Source organism: Xiphophorus maculatus, chromosome 11, assembly GCF_002775205.1.
Source record: "Xiphophorus maculatus strain JP 163 A chromosome 11, X_maculatus-5.0-male, whole genome shotgun sequence".
NCBI classification, from domain to species: domain Eukaryota; kingdom Metazoa; phylum Chordata; class Actinopteri; order Cyprinodontiformes; family Poeciliidae; genus Xiphophorus; species Xiphophorus maculatus.
In genome coordinates, this window is record NC_036453.1 from 21,162,372 (window position 1) to 21,182,141 (window position 19,770).

The 19,770-nt window shown below is 41.1% G+C and overlaps 1 protein-coding gene across 2 annotated transcripts in view; it reads right to left on the reverse strand.

Moving 5' to 3' along the window:
• Positions 1–19,770, reverse strand: part of LOC102220915 (Down syndrome cell adhesion molecule-like protein 1 homolog) — a 71,095-nt gene that overhangs the window by 9,883 nt on the left and 41,442 nt on the right. Inside the window, exons 5-20 of one of the 2 annotated variants that reach the window (XM_023342780.1) lie at positions 19,447–19,725; positions 15,191–15,466; positions 14,782–15,078; positions 12,484–12,756; positions 11,089–11,373; positions 10,867–10,986; positions 10,602–10,778; positions 9,852–10,051; positions 9,347–9,443; positions 9,106–9,234; positions 8,846–9,013; positions 8,696–8,766; positions 7,891–8,131; positions 7,172–7,318; positions 6,209–6,364; positions 2,041–2,180 (exon numbers count right to left, since the gene is read on the reverse strand). In XM_023342780.1, the coding sequence (XP_023198548.1) occupies positions 2,041–2,180; positions 6,209–6,364; positions 7,172–7,318; positions 7,891–8,131; positions 8,696–8,766; positions 8,846–9,013; positions 9,106–9,234; positions 9,347–9,443; positions 9,852–10,051; positions 10,602–10,778; positions 10,867–10,986; positions 11,089–11,373; positions 12,484–12,756; positions 14,782–15,078; positions 15,191–15,466; positions 19,447–19,725 (3,056 nt within the window). Of the gene's footprint in view, positions 1–2,040; positions 2,181–6,208; positions 6,365–7,132; positions 7,319–7,890; positions 8,132–8,695; positions 8,767–8,845; positions 9,014–9,105; positions 9,235–9,346; positions 9,444–9,851; positions 10,052–10,601; positions 10,779–10,866; positions 10,987–11,088; positions 11,374–12,483; positions 12,757–14,781; positions 15,079–15,190; positions 15,467–19,446; positions 19,726–19,770 lie in introns of both variants that reach the window. The other variant, XM_023342779.1, reaches the window with a different exon arrangement.

Genomic DNA, 19,770 nt, shown 5'->3' on the forward strand with positions numbered 1-19,770 from the left:
AGACAGAAAACTGTTCAGGACTGTTTGATGATGGATTGTAATTTGATTGATCGCTTCATTATGTCATAATTCTGCAATGAGTGAATCAAGTGTCTTTGTTAATCCGTTTTGTTAATTGTTGGGTCAGAAAACACACTCAGCATAGCACAGTTCTGTTAGTAATATATGTTGGGAGAAATATAACCCTGATGAAACTATTTATGAATGTCTTGCTGTATATTCAGCGATGTGTAGTAAACCAAAGAGTCATATTTGAATCTTTTTTCTTTTAAATTCTTAATCTTACGTCTATATTTTTAACAATAGTGTTTTCTATTAATGTTCTAAAACAACCTAAGGTGTTATTTATCGCCACCATTTTATGGCACAGACCGGATATTTTATTTCAATTTGCAGCTATGCTTTTAATCTGAAAAATAAAAAAATCTAGCCTGTGTCAGTGTTTATCAGTGAGGATTCATAGATAACAGGCATGCTGGAGATTTCTAGAATTCAGTCTCTTTTCTAGGATTTTGTTACTTGTTGTTTGAGCATTTCAAAAAATAAAAATACACACATTTACTGTAAAAGTGAAATATCGATGGTTCTTAAATTATGAACAGCACAGGGCAATTCTGAATAACAATCTCAAATTCAATTCTTTTTCAATGTACATAGTATTTTTAAATATAATTTCTCCCTGATATTAATGTAAGAGCGTTGTTTGAACTTTTTTTTACTTGCCTGTCTACTAAACAAGCTGGAAGAAATAAGAAACACAGCAATATGAGACATTATCAGACCACTTCCTTATTATTTGTTATATGAGCAAAATCATTTTTCTGATACATTTAGAAATATTAATTTTCTTTTTCGTACAAAATTCACTCATATTTTCATTAAAAATGTCGAAATAGATGATAAATAGACACACAAGAGTATTTGAAAGATGAAACTGTAAGATCAGTTCAAGTCTTCAGCATTAAAATATTACTGCTTAATAAATCTAATCTACCATACGATTCACTAAGAAACATTTTAAAAGGTGAACATTTACTTAAATTCACACACAAAAACCCCAGAATAGCTTGTTCAAAAAACTCGTAGCTCTTTCTGTTTTTATTCCTTTGACTGGTTTATCTCTCGGCGTTAATCTTCATTTCCTTCACCGCTTGCCTTTCCTTTTTCTCTCCTCTGTCCCTCACTGTGTTACTTGGTGAAGAGGAGAGGATGGATGGACAGAAAAGGGGTGATATATGTGTGTGTGTTTGTGTGTGTACAGGGGGGTTCGAACATTCCTCCAGCGTTGCGGTGGTGTTGTGGTGATCCAGGGAGTGATACAGGGAGATAATGAAAAGACGGACAAAAGCACTCTCATCTCGATGTAACTGATACCTTCCTCTACTCCTCCCTTACACCCTGCCTGTCCTCCCTCCATCCCTCTCTTTTTCCCTATTTCCCTGTGGTGTCTCCCTACCTCTATCAGTGTGCCTCTTTTTCCTTCTCAGCCTCCTCTACCCCCCTCCTCCTGCCTTTCCTTCCCTCCCTTTCCTGCCCATGCTCATTTACATGGCACTCATGCACAAGGAGGGAGGAATATTTGCGAATAATAAGAAAGTGAGATCCATTCCTTATATCAGACTTCGCTGCGTGCTTTGCTGTTTATGTGCACATAATCTAGCCAAAATTGAAAACGCTCCACAATACGTGTATAAATAGAAAATGTTAAAATGTGATGTATGTGTGTGTGTGTGTGCGTGTGTGTGTTTCTGATGCGGCAGTCTGCATGTGTGAGCTTGTTCTCAGCCTCATTTGCATATCTACGTCTCATCACGTTGCCAAGACAACCTCATCTGTTCATCTGGGAGGGCAGGAAATAAAGCAATGGTGCAAACACAGTGAAAGACAGACATGCGCAAAGATTCACACACACACACACCCAAAGGTTCAATTAATTATAGTGGTGACAAATTAATCATTTCCTTTGGCTGATTTTATCAACTTGCTTTTACAAGCAACGGAGGCATTTTTTTTATTGACCCCCATAGAGGAAGGACTCACCGGCTGCCCAGATCCTGGACTGGAGCAGTAAATGGTGTACTTGCGGATAACACCATTTGGTTTCAGAGGTGGTAACCAGGACACGACCACGCTGCTTGGAGAGGAAGGAACTGCCTTGATGCCGGCTGGTGGACCGGGAACTGCAGAAAAAAAAAAAAAAACAGAGAGCAGCATTAGCACACGGAGGAATGCATATGCATATGTGTGCACGAGTATGCATGCTCAAAGGTTGCTGAAGGCTTTATGTGGCCAGAAGCAGCATTTGACTTGGAGGCCACCAAAGGATCGCAAACATCACTTATGATTTGACAATCTTGATCAATGTTGCTTTGTGCATTAAGCTGTGTTTAGTTCACTACTGAAGATACAATAATTTTCTTAAAAGCCACCATGAGATACCTAAGCCTAAATAAATAAATAAGTAAATAAATAAATAAAGAGCACATATGTAGTTATTTCTCTAATTCACATTTGGTTCAACAATAGTGTTCACAGTGCTAGTCAGGAAAAGATACAGTATATACACTATAAAAGGGATTTACAAGGTTAATATGTTGCAGGGCATAATACTCATTTGATCTTGTCAATATAAGATCGAACTGTTTTGGTTCTGCATTAATTTAATTTGGTTTTGGGTGTGTAAGGAATGTAGTTGGGTCCTTTGTCTGGAAGAGGGGTGCGTTGGCGCCATAATCAAAAGAGTCCACTAGGGGGACTAGTGCGCTCTTCTCTACACGCACTACAAGAGTAAGTGAAAGCGCACTGATTTCATCTTGTCATCAGTTCTTCTCTTACATTTGTCCTTTTATAAGTTAAGAAATGGGATCTAACTCCCAGGAGAATGATATGTGGATGAATGCTAACCCTGTATGTGCGAATTTGTATGTATTTAGTTTATATTGCTTTAATGTGATGTGCGAAGAGTGTTTGGCTAACTAGCTTAGCTCTGTTGCTAACGGCAGTAGGCCTCATGTTCCGTTCGGCATCCGGCAGTTTGATTTGTTTAAATTGGAATAATAACTTGTGATTTTTGTGAAGTAGTACAAGCAATGTACTGTTTCTCATCATTTTGGTTGGAAATATATTGGAAATATTTTATTTTTAAATTATTAATTTAGTTCTGACTGTACCATAAAAACATTACTTAAATAATTCAGAGTGAAATGTTTAAATATCGTTAAATAACTGTAATGTGAAATACTTGATTTTGTATAAAAAATATAGTATAAATGACTTGCAGTTAGAAAGGTTGAGAATTGTATGAAAATAGATTTCTGTGTTCTGCTTCTCTACACTCAATACAAGAGTAAGTGAAAGCGCACTGATTTCATCTTGTGATCATTTCTTCTCTTACATTTGTCCTTTTATAAGGGCTATCAAATACATAATAAAAATAAAAATGTGGCTGATTACAGCCACATTGGTTTGTACATCTAAAATTCAAAAATGGGTAAAAACTTCTACTAATCGTTTTTACCATTTGTTCTGGTAATAAATGTAACTTTAGATTAAAATTTTACTGACATGTTGGTTCGGTGAAGCGTTGTTCTCATTTGTTGTTTATGGTGTCCAATAGAGAACGCAGATATGTTTATTGGAGTTGTGCTATGAATAAATACAACAACTTGGTAAAAATTTATATGAATCAATCAATCAAATTTTATTTGTATTGCACCTTTCAGCAACAAGGCATTTAAAGTGCTTTAAATCAGAAAAAACCCCAAAAATACAAAGTCATAGAACACATGGTCAACAGTACATTTTCTACATCAAATTATTGATTAATGTTTCATGATTAGGTTTCAAAAGCAACTCTATGTTGAGTTTAAGTCTTGATTTAAAGGAACTTAGTGTTTCAACTGTTTTGCAGTTTTCTTGAAGTTTGTTCCAGATTTGTAGTGCATAGAAGCTGAATAACCATCATAATCTGTGCAAATTAGTAAGTGTATGAGTTGGAGCAAGAATTTAGATTAGCTAGTTTAGTGTCGATGGTAATGCTAAAGTAAAACTTGCTAGATTAGCAAAAGTGTTATTGTTCCAAGTCAAAACTGTTAGCTTTTTAACCTAAAACAACTGCTGTCAATGGACAGTCGGCTACATATTCTAGCTGTGGTAGTCAGGAAATGGTTTATATATACCTATCAATCAACATAACGATATGAGGTTATGAAACTATACTAAAGCCAAACTTTTTATCAAGTTGCTTCTAAGCCTGTAGCAGCAATCATTTACTAATGAATGATGCATATAACTTGTTGTCAGGGAAAAGGTTTTTATGCCACCTTGAAAATAGTTTTGTGCAATAGGATATTTATAAATCATTTCTTCTTTTTACTGTTTGTTAAATTCCTGAGGACACATTAGATTAGCAAAAGTGTCTTTTTGCTTCTAATCAAACACTATTTTTAGTCAAAGAATACACCACATATAAAATAAAATCTATGTTACAAGAAAAGTGCAAGAAAGAACTGTCCAGATGTGTTCAGTGACACTGTGGAAACGTGACCCCTGCTAAAACCCAAAACTGACTGCATTAAATCACTGCTAACATAACAATTAAAATAGGCTCTTCTGAAGACCTCCTGTGTCCTCCAGGGCCTCCACACAGCAGCATGCTTCGCTTATTATCCAGGCCTGCCCTGTGTGTGATCGCTTGTTGGGATGGCTGTTAAAGTGAGCAGGCTTGTTTGCAGATTGGTCATCTTATCCCACACTAAGCCGCTCTGGGAGGACTTGGAAGGACTCGGTTTGGGTGGACGGCAGTGACATATGTTCTTTCAGACGCTGGTCAGCAGTTCTGACTCTGTGACACCCTGCATTCTCTTAACTCTCGCGCTCACAAACAGATTAGACCTTAGTGTCTGATCCGCCACTAGCCACTTCAGCTTGACACTGGACACTGCTTAATGCTGATTACAAGATAATGATTCAAGAAGGCGCTTAAGGGAAGGAGTCACACTTTACAAAAACACATCAGGACATTGAAATGCTTCAAAAGGGAGAACAAAAGAAGCTTTTTTTCACATTGATTGTACAGTATATGGCGCTACCAATCAAGCCTATTCAATCTGCTCCATAAATATAACTCAAGCTTGACAGTGGGCCTCATCTGGGGTTTATAGAAGGAGACCCAGCCCCATAAATCCATCCCCCAGTTCTTCTTTTTATCCTCCAAGAGGCCCCCCGATCTAGCCATTCACCCAACTTATACCCCTTTGACTCCTCAACCCCACACATGACATTAGTCAGCATGAAAACAACATTAACTAAGAAAGTGTTGATGCAGCGGGGGAGCGCTCAAAGGAGGGAGGCGGGGATGAAGTCCAGGGGAGAATGGTAGCTGTGTCTCCAATGGGACTATCAGAGAGCAGCCAGCGATCGTTATCGTTACTGGACCGCCATGTCAAAGTAGGAGTGGCAGATATAGAGAGAGAGAGTGAGAGGGGAAAGATAAGTCCCATCTGGTGCCCAAAATCTGCCCCAGACTCCAGACAGACGGGCGGACTGTCTGCTACGCACGGCTAGCACAACCAAAATGATGATGAAGATGAGAGGCGCAGCGGTGCTGCATTAACAGCCCCATTATGGATGCAGTATGTGCTGGTTTGTCAATGGGAGGGTGTGTCACACCCCAAACAAATGAAAATTACAAAGACCTCTTTATTTCATCAGAAAGAAAGTCTTCATCACTATTTATTTATTTTTTGCTCAGCCAAGACGACCGAATGATCAATTTTCTGTCTTTGCATCTTCAATCCACTGTGCTCCTCCTCCTTCTTTATAAAGAGACATGGATCTGGCTGTAATCCCGCCTCCAATGGTGTAAGCACAAAATTAATTCTCTCTAATCCATGCAGAGTTAATCTTTGCGCCTGTGGCAGGAGAGGATGCGGGCCGGGGCTGATGGCTGACTCCTGGATGCTGGATGCTCCTCCTGCTCCTTCTCCACCCCCCTCGTTCCCACCGCCAGCCCTCCCTCAGCCTCGAGCCGTGGACCTAAAGCCTCTTAATTCTCATTAGCACCGCTAATGGAGCTTCCCAACACAAATGGGCTTTTGTCATGGGCTAGATACAACACAGTTCGCTTTTTGTTATCTGCCTCCTATTCAACGTGTCTCTTGACTTGAGCACAGTGTTTAGACAAATAAATTAGAAACTGTACACTCACGGTCCTCGCGTGTTTGTATGTACAGGACGTTGCTGCGGACTCCGTCACCGGCCTGTGTGTAGGCCAGAACCTGAACGCTGTAGTTGGTGAATTTCTCCAGCCCTCGCAGCTCCACCTGTTCGCGTGTGGTGGTGATGTTCTGCATCTCTCCCCATTCTGAGGCAAAAAAAGACCGGAAAAATTTGCGTGTTCATCACCTGCAGCTATTTATTTTGTTTTTATCAGAAATTTTTAGGACTGTAATTAATGCAGAATTGCTCTAAGTAAGCTAGGATGGTGATAAAAATATATATATACTACATATATCAATATTTATATAAATAAAGATAAATATACATATATATGTATATATTTATTTTGCACAAATGTGCAGTGCCTTGCAAGAACATTTGTACTAGGACTGCATGGTATTACAAGATCATAAGTCAGCGATGGTATTGATAAGGATTGTGTCGCCAATAGTGATTGAAAATTCAAATTTTTTCTTTCTTGTTCAGCTATTTTCCTTGCAGCAATGAGATTTGATTGGCCCTCAATGTGCTGAGTTTATATGGCATTAATTCCTATGGATTTGTGGGCTGTCTCAGTGTTCAACCACATGCATGTCAGGTTATCTGGCCTCTCTAAACTGCCCTTTGCTTTGAGTGTGTGTGGATCGCTCTCTGTCCTGTGACGTTTTTCCTCACTGTTTTGGTCAATTATATAAAATCCCAAGAAAATAAATTGAGGTTTAAAGCTCAAACTTGAAAATGTGAAAAAGCTAAACTCGTTCTCGTTTGCAAGACACTGCATAGAAACACGTGCAACGAAACAAAAGATGCTTCATGAGAAGGGTAAACAAACAAGTTCACAGCACTGACACAGAGGTACGCGACTATGAGGATGAATTTTGGTGAATTTTAGAATGAGATAGGTGATAATTACTCTGCATCGGCCACTGGGCCCGGCCCCCACAGCACCCACCTCCGTCGGGGAAGAGGGACCAAAACACAACCCGGTAGCCTTTCAGCACGCCATGCAGCGTCATGCGCGGAGGCTCCGACCACGTGATGACCGCCTCATCCGACGTCACCGAGATTGCTCTCACGTTCTGTGGGGGCTCGCTCGGCACTGTAAAAGCAAAAAAATTAATACGATCCATAGAATTTAACTTGACATAAAATAAAATACTGGGTTTATTTTCAGACTTTAAACCCAATGCGCCCCCAATGCGTTTCAGATGAAACACTGAAAAGATCTCCAACCACAGACATTGTAAAACCAATCAGTCTAATATGTTCAAATTGGCCCAGATTTAATGGTTGCTAATTTGCAGCTTTTAGGGAGAACAAGAAGTGGGGGTTGATGGAAGGGAGAAAGGGCATTAAGAGAGCAACGTTAATCATGAAATGGTTAAACCCAAGACGCTGAAATGCAGATGAGTGGCGATATGGAGAATAAAATCTTAAGTAAGAAACTATTCACACATCTTCAATCTAGCAGATGGCTGCAGGCCTCACACTTAGAGACAATAACTGCCACTCAGGGTGTCTACCATTACTTTTCAATCAGGCAGCAGGAGTCAGTGAAGAACTATTTTAAATGAGTCACTTTAAAAAGAAAGCTTTTTTCATCCTCTTCTCCACAGCTGCCCAGTAAAAATCTCCTCCCTCCATCCTCATTTTACCATCAAATGGCCATACCGTCTTCCAGTGTGGTGGCGTTGATCTCGGTGCTGGACGGCCCAGTTCCAGCTCTGTTGAAAGCCTGGACGACCACGCCGTACTGAGCAAACTTCTTCAGGTTGTCCAAGGTGTACACCTCGCTGTCCCCCGTTGCTTTCATCTCCACGATGCTGTACTGGCCGTTGCTGCCAGGCCCGTTCTCTCTGTAGCCAATCTGATAGCCTCGGATAACCCCATTCTGCAGTTCCTTCTTGGGAGCCTAGATGTTTTGGAGTAAAGAAGATGATTATTTTGGAGAAGAAAGAATACGGGAACATTCGTACTCTGAATTATGCATTATTTAGGTTTGGTTTTGTTTTCCTTAAGTCTATTCTGAGAGCATTTCAGCCTACTGTGCACCATTTATCGAGTAGCATATGCCAGATTATACATTCAGATCTACCAGCAATGAAGTGTGAAATCACTTCAAACACATGATGCATTGAATCATAAAAAAGTTGTTTGGATAGAAAGAGCAACTTCCTCCAACATTGCAGGGAAAGTCTGCTGATCCAGTAAGAAAGAGCTCTGTTTTACAAATAAATAAACAAATTATTTATATATATATATATATATATATATATATATATATATGGCTGCAGGCCTCACACTTGTCACATATAGACAATAACTATATGTATAACTATATACTTAGAGACAATAGGGACAATATGTATGTGTATATAAATATATATATATATATATATATATATACTGTATATATAGACAAAGATTATTCATAAAAAGACTCAATGTTAACATGCAGGAGAATCATGTTTTTTACCCTCCATGTGACTCGAATGCTCTGAGACGTCATCGGTTGGAGGACAACATCCATCGGGGGCCCATCAGGTGCTGTTTGAGCAGAATTTATTGTCGGACTGACAAATCTTAGCCAAACAACAAACAAGCAGAAAACGTGGAAAGAACTTACGCGCTTCCTCAGTGCTGATAGTGAGCTCTTTGCTAGGGAGGCTGCGTCCGATTTTGTTATACGAATACATGCGGATGCTGTAAACGCAAGCCGGATGCAATTCCACAATGTTGGCTTGATTGTTTGTAGGGGAGATGTTCCTGGTTGTGTACATGTGATCCCAAGAGTCTGTTGAACATGAGCAGAATTTTGGCATTTTAAAAATCTGTACAAGAAGAAATAAAATAAACACGCGGAGGCACAAATCTGAGCTGTTTTACCTGATTTATTCTTGTACTCAATATCATAGCTGGTGATGATGCTGTTGCCGTCAAACCTTTGGATCCAGCGCAGGTTCATGCTTCTGTCCTTCACCTCCCTCACTTCCAGCTCAGGGGGATCTGGTGGTTCTGTAAAAGGGGGAGGAATAGGCATTGAATTCCAGAATATGTATAAGGAATCATATCCATACATACAGCAATAATAGTGTTATTGAGATGTGGAAAATGATGAAAAACAAACCTTGCACTGTGAGTTGGATGAGCCCTCGGCCTTCTCCATAGGAGTTGATAGCGTGGCAGGAGAAGAAGACTGAATCTCCTCGCTCGGCTGGGTTCAGCTGGAAAAAACAGCACAAAAAAGGTCCAGCTTGGGGTTAAGATACGTTTTTTTTTTAACAATATGTAATGTTCTGTACTCTGCTTAAAACAGCCTGGTCGTCTTTTGACAAAAAACACTTTTGTTAATCTTGTCTGCCTCGGACACACAGTAGAGGGCAAAATATATTCCGACCTGCATCTCTAAAGCTTCCCAAACAAATTGTACAAGCTCAGTTAGAGACCAAATTTAAATAATTAAAATACACTGAATTATATGTTTGAATCATGGCCAAAAGTGGAAAAGTTCATGAGCTATAAACGCTTTTTATTTTAATGTATTGTAAATCCAGCTTTTGAACAGTTTCAAATAATCCTCCTCCAGTTTGTTGCAGAAGCTTTAAAGTTGAGCCCAGCTTTTGTATTCTTACCTTCAGGGTGGAGATGACTTCATCTCCCTTCTTGTTGATAGTGATGGAGTACCGGGGGTTTCTCTCTGCATCAATGACCGTGTCTCCTCTCTCCCAGCGGATAATAATGGGCTGCTCGCCCCGTGCTGTGCAGTTCAGCTCCTTGGTCTGGCCCTTCCTCGCCATGGTGGTGTTGGGGTGGCTGGTGATCATGGCGGGAACTGAGCAGATCCACAGACATGTGTCACAGTAATGAATAGTTTTATATGGAGTAATGAGATGAGGGAATGGGGCTGTGGTATTGGAAACTGTGGCTATAATACAGATGTATGGATATCGCTATTCTGCCTCTACGTTCCCTGTTGTCATTTCACGCTTCAAGCCTCAGCGGCTCCCTTACATCACACCCTATTTCCCTATTTCATCCTCGTCTTCTCCAAGATTTCTGCTCTTTCCTTCTCCTCTCTTGCTTACTTGTGGATTATTGATTCAACGGGGGATCCTGTGGTTTTGTTTTTATCACTAATTCAGCAGACTCTTTTCCTCGCAAAACATTGAGTGGTACGCAAACTGACAGCTGAAACACAAAAATCAATAACCAAGATGCCCCCGGTTAGGGGTGCGCAGGACAGAGACAAGATTTTGCCGTGTTCAGTGCAGGCCAAAATAGCCTGGGGCGCGAGTGCATCTTACAAGACTGATCTCTGTTACAATCCAGGAGATGTGGTTAAAAAAGTACTTGAGCCAATGGAAGATCTGACTGGCACTCACTCTTGACAGTGAGGATCATGCTTTTACTGATGTCTGAGCCAACGCCGTTGGAGGCCTGACAGAGGTAGTACCCTCTGTCATCCTCAAGGACATGCCGGATAAGCAGGGAGCCGTTCGACATGATCTGGATGCGGCCGGTGAGGGGGACGGGGTGGTACTGCTGTGGGTTTCCAACACCTGCAGATGAAATCACAGAGCATACAGAAAAGCGTGTCGAAACCTTCAGTTGTTTCTGTTTGTGGGAGTAGGTGACGGCTCGTTTTACCTTTGGCGTGTTTCCACATAACTTTTGGAGGTGGATAACCCTCCACCGAGCAGTTCAGAACGCCTGCTTTTCCATAAATGCAGTCCTGGTTGTTGGGCTGAACCACAAAACGTGGCGGCACTGGAAGCCAGACAGAAAAGGAAGAGAAGGTGAAACAATCGCCCCCCTCTGTCAGCTTCCTTTGCATGTTTGAGGCAACCCATGCCTCGCTCAGTGCCTCACCGGTGACAATCAGCTGTCTCTCCCAGCTGACGGTGGCTGCGGCGTTGCTGGCGATGCAGGTGTAGTTCCCGTTGTGCTTCAGTGTCACCTTGGAGATCTGCAGGGAACTCATGAACTCTTTGGTCTCGATTGCGACGCCAGAGGCAGAGCCTGGCACTATGAGCTGGCCGTCTTTGTGCCAGGTGATGCGTATGGGCATGTCCCCAGACGACACCACGCAGGCGATGTACATGAGCTTCCCCACTGAGGTAGAGGGGATGTCGAAGGGCTGGATGAGCGGCGGCACTGGGAGAGACAGGAAGAGCACATGGAATCAGAGGAATAAAGGCAGCGATAGATGTCTAAGGGTGGCAGTGTGGCCATCTGGAGCAATGCTGAAAGAGATAGAGAAGGTCATTGGCCAGTGGGTTCCTTCTTTGCTGCCACCCTCCCTTTAGCTCCCCCGTCTCCTGCAGCCCATAATAGCTGCTCTGGTTTGAGTCCAATTGGCTGGGGGAAGTCATCCCGTTGCCATAGCAATGGAGGTTGAGGTTGGGGTACTACAGCTGAGACATCTGGGGGATTTAATCTAGGCTTCATTATTATTCATCTAATTAAATCAGAGACACACTCAGGCACACGCACACACCCTTAAACACCTCTGCAGCTGCCGCGCTACCATCGTTAGCCGACTGTCAAGCTGAACAAAATAAAGACGCAAACATCCAAAATTTACAAAAGAACACCAGCAAACACTACTGATCTGCATCAAAAATAATGCCATCGTTGCAAGTTGGAATATTGCATGTGCCATAATTAGTCTGAGTTTATTACAATCAGACCAATCCCAGAGATTCTTGAACTGTGACGTATCCATGGTGATCAAATGAAAAGGAAATTTAAAAATCTATCTCTTGATTTGTGTACAAATATGCAGAGAACCGACTAATAGTTGTTAAAATAAGTTGTACAATTATATTTTGCAAATAAAACTTATTTCTTTTTTGTACAGTCTTTAGAATAGATTATCCACAGTCCTGGGTGTGATCTTCTGCTCTCTTCTCTGTAGATCATTCCACAGGTTTTCTATAGGATTTAGCTCAGAAGACTGAGAGGTTGGTGACTTTTTGGTGAACAATTTTTGGCCATTTGTTTTGGATCGCTATCATGTTGAAAAGTACCAGTGATGATCAATTTTGAGTTTTCTGGCAGATATCCAGAGATTTCTATTTAAAAAGAATCTATGATGCGATACAGAGCTACACAGATCCTCTGCCATTCTTATTTACTTCCATGAAGGGTAAATAAGTGCACTAAACAGCATGTTCTACAATTAAACATTGCTTTCAGTAGGCTTTTTTCAGATGTTGCAATTGGATACTTTTATAATTTTCGCTATTTTCTCCTCACTCTTACCTTTAACCGTTACATGGACCGTCTGGTTGATTGACACTTGGGGCTGGATCAGAACGCTACACAAGTAGGTCCCTTCGTCGGCGCCCTTCTGCACGTCCGTAAGCCTCAGGGTGCCATTCTCAAACACCACTTGACGATGATTATCAGGCAGCTGCATGCCGTCCTTCAGCCACTTGATCGAGTAGTACGGGTAGCCAATCACGCGGCATGTTATATATGTGTTTCTGCCTGCCACCGCTGTGATATCTCGCATGGGTCTTATTCGAGGCGGACCTGGAGACACGGGGAAGAGAGGGAGGGGATGGAGGGAGGACACAGGGACAGACGCGAAAGTAGGAGAACAGGGCGGATGAGGTGACGGAGGTCATAGGGGCAGCCAATGGGGACGAAAGGTGAAGAGATAAAAGTTGAGGAATGGAGTGATTGGGGCAAATTGACAAGTGGAGAGGAAGGTTAGTTATGCCCCCATTGCTAAAATCTGACTGAGGATATTTGTTAATATCTAATTACCCTAAGCAGATTTAAAATGTATCTAAATGAGTAAATACAGACAGAAAACTAACTAGCTAGCTACATTTGTTTGATAGATACACAATATTGCCAAAGAAATTTGCTCATCTGTCATCCCATGCGGCACATGTGAACTTGAGTGCCATTTTTTAGGGTTTAAGATGATACCACACATCCTCCCCAGCTATATCAGTTTCAATTCTTTGGTAGCTTTTCACAAGGTTTGGGAGTGTGAAAATGCATTTGTGAGGTCAGACACTGATGCTGGAAAAGAGAGCTTGCCATCTCCTCCACAATCCATCCCAAACTTATTCTGTCTTGTTGAAGTCAGGAGTGTGAACAGGTAAGTCAAAACTGATCTTTACTGACCTTGCTATTGTACTGGTGTGTAGTCATGTTGGAACAATCCTTGAGCTAATCTGAAGGCCACAAACATTTTTGAAGCAATTGAGCCTACAGAAAGTTGGCGACCTCTGACCACTATGAACCCCAGCACATTTCAGATGTCCAGGTTTCTGTTGTTTCCAGTCAATTCCACTTTTCTATCATACCACCAACAGCGGTGTTGTATGGACTTGTTCCAAAAGTGGCGTCCAACATTGATGCTATGCTGAAAGTCGCTGAACTCTATTCTTTCACAAACGTTTGTAGAATCAGTCTGATGTGCTGACTGGCTTTTATACAGCTGTGGCCATGGACATGATTAAAACACCAAATTCAATGATTATATGGTTGAGCAACTTTTGGCAACATAGTGTAGATACAGTCACAGGAAAAAAAGAGTGCTTCCATGACTGCATTGACAGTTATAGAAAAACTAAGTACACCCCTTGCATGTTAAGTAGTTTTTTGTAGACTTTCTCCTCTGTTGCTCTTCAGTATATTGAAATTAGAACAAATGTGTTTATACATCTTTCCTTCAGGCCCATCAATATGTTTCGTTGAATGCAACAGTCTTTTTTCACTGCAAAGTAAGCCAACATCATCACTGCACCACCACCAGTTGGTATAGTGAGTTTGTGTCGAAGTGTTGAGCTTGTTTTTCGCCAAATATGGAGCTGTGCATTCTTCCTGTGGCAACTCGAGTATATTTTCACGTATATTTTCCCATAATCTTTTTGGAGGGAAAAGGGTCTCGCCTGGTAATCCTAACAAAAAAGCCAAGCTTGTTCAGTCTTTCTCTAAATGTGGTGACATAAGCTTTTACAGGCAACATGTTCCTCAAGCTCCAGTTTTGTTTTTTGTTTTTTTTAATTGATCTGAGCATCTTATTTTGGAGAGAATTTACTCTGACTGGGAAGACTTAAAAGGTTGGATTTAAAAATGTTCTTAAATGATCTCATAACCTTTCTCAGGTTGTTGAAGAGCAACAGTTGCTTCCTTAACGTCTGCTAGTGTCTTCCGGCCTTAGCACTGCAGTAAAACACAAATGCTTTCTCCTTTCCCTTTAAATATTAGGAAGGCAGCAAGGGTGGACTTAGTTTTTGATAGATAGATAGATAGATAGATAGATAGATAGATAGATAGATAGATAGATAGATAGATAGATAGATAGATAGATAGATAGATAGATAGATAGATAGATAGATAGATAGATAGATAGATAGATAGATAGATAGATAGATAGATAGATAGATAGATAGATAGATAGATAGATAGATAGATAGATAGATAGATAGATAGATAGATAGATAGATAGATAGATAATGATATTTGCTTTGATCTAAGCCCTGCATGTTTGTATAGAGTCAGGTGTGAGTGCATTTATATTGAAAAGCAGACAGGCACCTCTTACGTTTATGCGCGCTTGGTACTCGGCGCTACCGGCCGAGTTTCGTGCGACGCAACGATACACTCCCCCGTCTCGAATGAGTGGACTGCTGACGTTGACGTGAGACACGGTCAGGCCGTCGGACAGGGTGTACTGGCTGGTCTTGTAGGTAGAATCTCGCACCACGGGCTCATCGTCTAGAGTCCAGGTGATAGAGGGCGGTGGGGCTCCTTTGGCAGAACACATGAGGGAGAAAGGCTCGCCGGGGTTCACCACCCGCTCGCTGAAGGAAGACACAATACGAGGAGTACCGTCTGAGAGCGGACAGAGAGGAAAAATGGAGATGGAATAAAGCCGTGATTAAAACCAATTCATTTTGTAGACATCTCTTCTTATTACGTATCCTGACGGCCTTTGTCCACGCACCCTCTAAGAGAATAATGGAAAAGTCCTGAGCTGTGTGGCCCTTTCGGGAAGCAAAGCATTGGTAGGCTCCAGAGTGGAACTTCTGAGCTGCAGTGATCTGCAGCGTGTCGTTGTGTTGTCCCTGTATGAAAATGTGCTGGTCGGGAACAATAGGCTCAGTGTTCCTGTACCAGCTGATGGTGTATTCTGGAGAACCCTCCACAGTGCAGGTGAAGAACAGGGTGCTGCTGATGCCTGTTTTCAGGTTCTTGGGAGACAGCGTCACTCGCAGTGGATCTGAAAAAAAAAAAAAGCATGTGATGACAGATTGAACTGCCTGAAGGTATGATCAGACATGCAAAGCAGAACAATAAAGCTATTTCTTTTTGTTGTATCTTTTATGTTTTCTTTATAGCAAGTCTAAACACTATCAACCAATTGATTATGACACAACCAATCGATTAAGACAATACATACATTACAGTTCTTAAATGTTCATTTTTATGAGTGCTAGTAAACTTAGTACAAATATTAATTAAATTTTTCACACACACAAAAAAGGTTTTTCTATGTGATACGAAATTGGAAGATTTACCAATTTTACACCTGAACGACCCTGAAAAGGGATTGGCCAGTTGCAAAAAATTTAAATCTGATGCATTTGCAATCACTGAGGTGTATTCTTCTGTCATTTAATATGCTCTTTTAGGAAATATGGGTCAGGTCAGCATCTGTCTTCACGAGTAGTAACGCTGAACGTTAACTCTAATGCTAATGCTAGAGACCGCTCAGAACAAAATAATTTTGTCTTTGATTGGAAATATTTCCAAAGTTTGTGTGTTTCTTTCTCATTTTCTCTCTCTCTCAGACACACAACAATAATAATATACACAATATATTTTTTCATACGTGAAACAAAAAGAAAAAGTCTGCTATTCCCAATCTTTCTGGAAAAAAAGTCAATAAAATATGTCATTCTTTTACTTGCGTTTTATTGGTAGTTACCTCTATACCAGTGTTTCTCAACCTTTTTTGGGCCAGCGCCCCCCTGTCCATTATCCAGGTCGCCCCCCCCATCACAGAATTTGTAGGCTACCTTTCACTGAATATTATTGTATTAATAATATTACTATCACTATTGTTGATGTTTTGATTTTTATGGTTGTTTCTGTATTTATCATCAAAAATAATTTCCCAGAGAACAAAAAAGCCATGGGAATAGAAATTATTTTTACAGGCGTCTACGAAAAATGCTAAGAACATTCAACTTAAAATCGATAGACCTAACAGTAGCCAATCAGAGTGGAAAGAAATATTCTTGTTCTGTGCCATTTGCTGATGTTAGTTGCTAAATTTTGCACAAAATGACCAGATGAAAGATGTTCAACAATACAAGTTTAAACTTTCATCTATTTCCAAAACGACAATGCTCTGGCACATTAAAACACGGGTAGAACTGCAACAATATCAGTCATAACTCTTCTCTTCAGTGTTTCTGGTGGTGCAGCTCTGTGCTGCCTTCAGGAAAATGGCTCTTCAGAGTATCATTCACAAAATTTCACCCACATGGCATTTACTGTGCAAATCAGTGCATTCAGTGGAAAACTAAAACTTCCAGATCTTTAATGCCACACAAATATGGGACAGAAACATGGATTATATCTTTATATAGACCTTTCTATATAAATAGTTAATAGTTTTACTGGACAGAAATTACAAAGAACAAAGCTGGTTCTTAATCAAATCCTAAAGAGTCAGAATTAAAGAGTCATGGAGTCACTGAACAGCCTCGTGATATTAACACGGATATGAAAACTAATATTGAAGAAATAAATATATCAAAACTAATTAAAAACATAAATAAGTTCTAGGTTTCCTACTGATATGGTCTGTAAAATAATTTTCTTCTTAGTGCTAGATGTGGTCTCACCAAACCCATGGCACTTCAACAATATTGTTTTACCTTTTATCTGGAAAATACTGTCTGTTTGTTCTTGCCATACAGTACTCTCTACTAATTATTGCTCGAAAGGTCTTGCCATACCAGTTTATTCATCTGTATTTACTTTGGTTTCTTAGTTTTTTTCTTGCATTTTGTTCTTCGTTCATTTCCATTTAATTTTCTTTCACTAGTATTATCCTCTCTTGGTTTGTTATGTCCTCTTTAGTTTCTTTCCTGTTGCTAGATTTATTTTATCAGTTGTATTGACGCTCGGTCGCTCACCACCAGTAATCTTCACTCATCACCTGCTGCGCCGCCGCCACCGCCTAATCATCATGTGTTTCACCTGATTTGCCTCTCATAGTGATTTTTCATTGTTAACCGCCGGATTCGCTGATCCTGATTCAAATCTAGTTAGCTTGTTGCTCCGTTCTACTTCTCGGTTCTCCTGTTTCAGAGTTTTGTGCAATGTGCGTGTCTTTTTCTCTTTTTTTAACCTCCTACGGTGCGGAGTGGTCGGGAAGCGTATCGATGGAGAAAAGCAGACTAAGGTAAACCTTTTAAAACAACGGGAAAAATCCCGGTATTTTGATGATTTAAATTCAAACGTACTGTGGTACTACCATTTCATACCGGATCACTTTCAGCACCGATGTTAAATGTATAAAATGAACATTTTATATTATCGTGGAATCACCCATGGAGGGATTTCTTTATTTAAATTGGTTCATTTTTCTGAGGGATACAGTAAGTGTATCATGATTTTAGTAATTACAAAGGAGCGATATTCTGTTGTCCTTCCATGGAAGCGGGCAGCATCCAGACGGACAATAAAACACTTTTAATATAAGTTGCTGCTTTGACATGATCACAGCACTGCCAAGACATATGTACAAAAGTCCTCAATAAAACAAAATATTTGAAAGTCAGACACCAAACAAGTGAATCAGAGCAACGTCATCAGCCGGTGTAATGCTGAACTGAAGCGGTGAAGCTACCAGTAGCAGGAGAACGGAGCTGCGCCAAGAAGCTACAAACACTGAAGAGAAGAAGAGCTGCCATCGATACAGTTGCAGCCATGCATGTTTTGATGTTACACAACACCCTTTTAGCTAGTTGCTCAAAGTTTAAACTGGTATTGTTGTGCATATAAGGTCCAAAGTTGACCTTGGAGCAAACGCCCCCCCAAAGGAATCTCTCAATTTGTATGAATTTCCACCAGCGCTCCCTGAACGCCCCCGTTGAGAAACGCTACTCTATACCATAACATGGAGAAAGTTTTTGTCATGCAGAGTGATACAGCACTGAAACTTTGAGTTATTTTTAAGAAAACATTTTATTTTATTAATAGGATGGCTAACTATATTATTTATCTGGAAAGTAGAAAATATAAATTGTAGTCTGCTGATAAGGTATGAGCAGGTCAGAGCATTACAAACAAAAAATGAGCTACAAAATCTCTGGTCAGGGCCTCTACTAAAAATTAAACATATTTTAAATTTAAAAACATCACTCTGAAACTGTTACACTAGACTAGCATGATGACACGCTGATTTAAACGTACAGTAGGTGTTTACGGTTAGAGAGGGCACAATCAGCAGTGGTGACTCAATCAGTTCGACACACTCATTAAAAAAGCAGCTGGAGATATCTCTTCACATCTCTGTCCACTTGTGTGTTTATAAGTGTGCCTGTGTGTAAAGGAGAGTGCGTGAAGGCGTGTGTGTGTGTGTAAATGTCAGTGAGCAATAAGGCAGCTGGTGGTGTATGCTGGGGGGCATCGCTGCGTCTCCCAACCCCCCCTCTCACCCTGTCAGAGTCACAGAGTGTGCTGCCATGATGTGCCCACTGGCAAAGCCTACTGCCTTTCCATTCTCTCCCTCTGTCTCGCCTTCCTGCCTTTGTTTCTTTGTATACTTCTCACAGCGTGCATTGATCTAACCTGCTCTTATTATCCTGTTATTACATCGTAGATAATGTCATTCCTACACTGTCTGGACATCTGATTGTCCCTTCTGTGACCCCTTGTCTTCTTTTCTATCTTCCTCAGCTTCAGTGTGTGTGTGATGGTGAATGGTGCTGGCAGCTGTGTTATGGAGTCACACTCCACAATTTACTGCCCCTGTCTCTCTTTTTGAGGGCTGATACGATGGGGCATCAAGCAGCTCACATACATTTGTTACCGACACACTCGAAGTGTGACCGCTGGAGAGTCGTGCCTCAAACCAAAAAGGAGACAGCTCAGAAATGTGTCCCTCTGCCAGGATGATTCACTCAAAAGACACGGTGAGAAACTGTCAGGTTATTTGTCGCCGAGTGTGTGTGTGTCACACACCTATTACGTGAAGCTGTCCAGACACCTCCTTGGAGCCAAAACTGTTGGTGACCTCGCAGGCGTAGCTGCCGCTGTCCTCCTGCCTCAGGTCGCTGATGGTCAGCCCAGTCAAGCGCCGGGTCCAGCGGGCGTCTGAGGGCAGCGGCCGACCATCTTTCAGCCAGCGCACGGTGGGGCTTGGGTAGCCGCCCGCTATGCAGGGAAGCTCGATGCTCTGGCCGGCGTACACCTCCCCGGCTTGGAAACTGTCCAAGATGGTGGGCGAGGACTCACTTGGGTCTGAGGGAAGAGGTTCTGTTACAATTACTTATGAGCTAAAAGAGG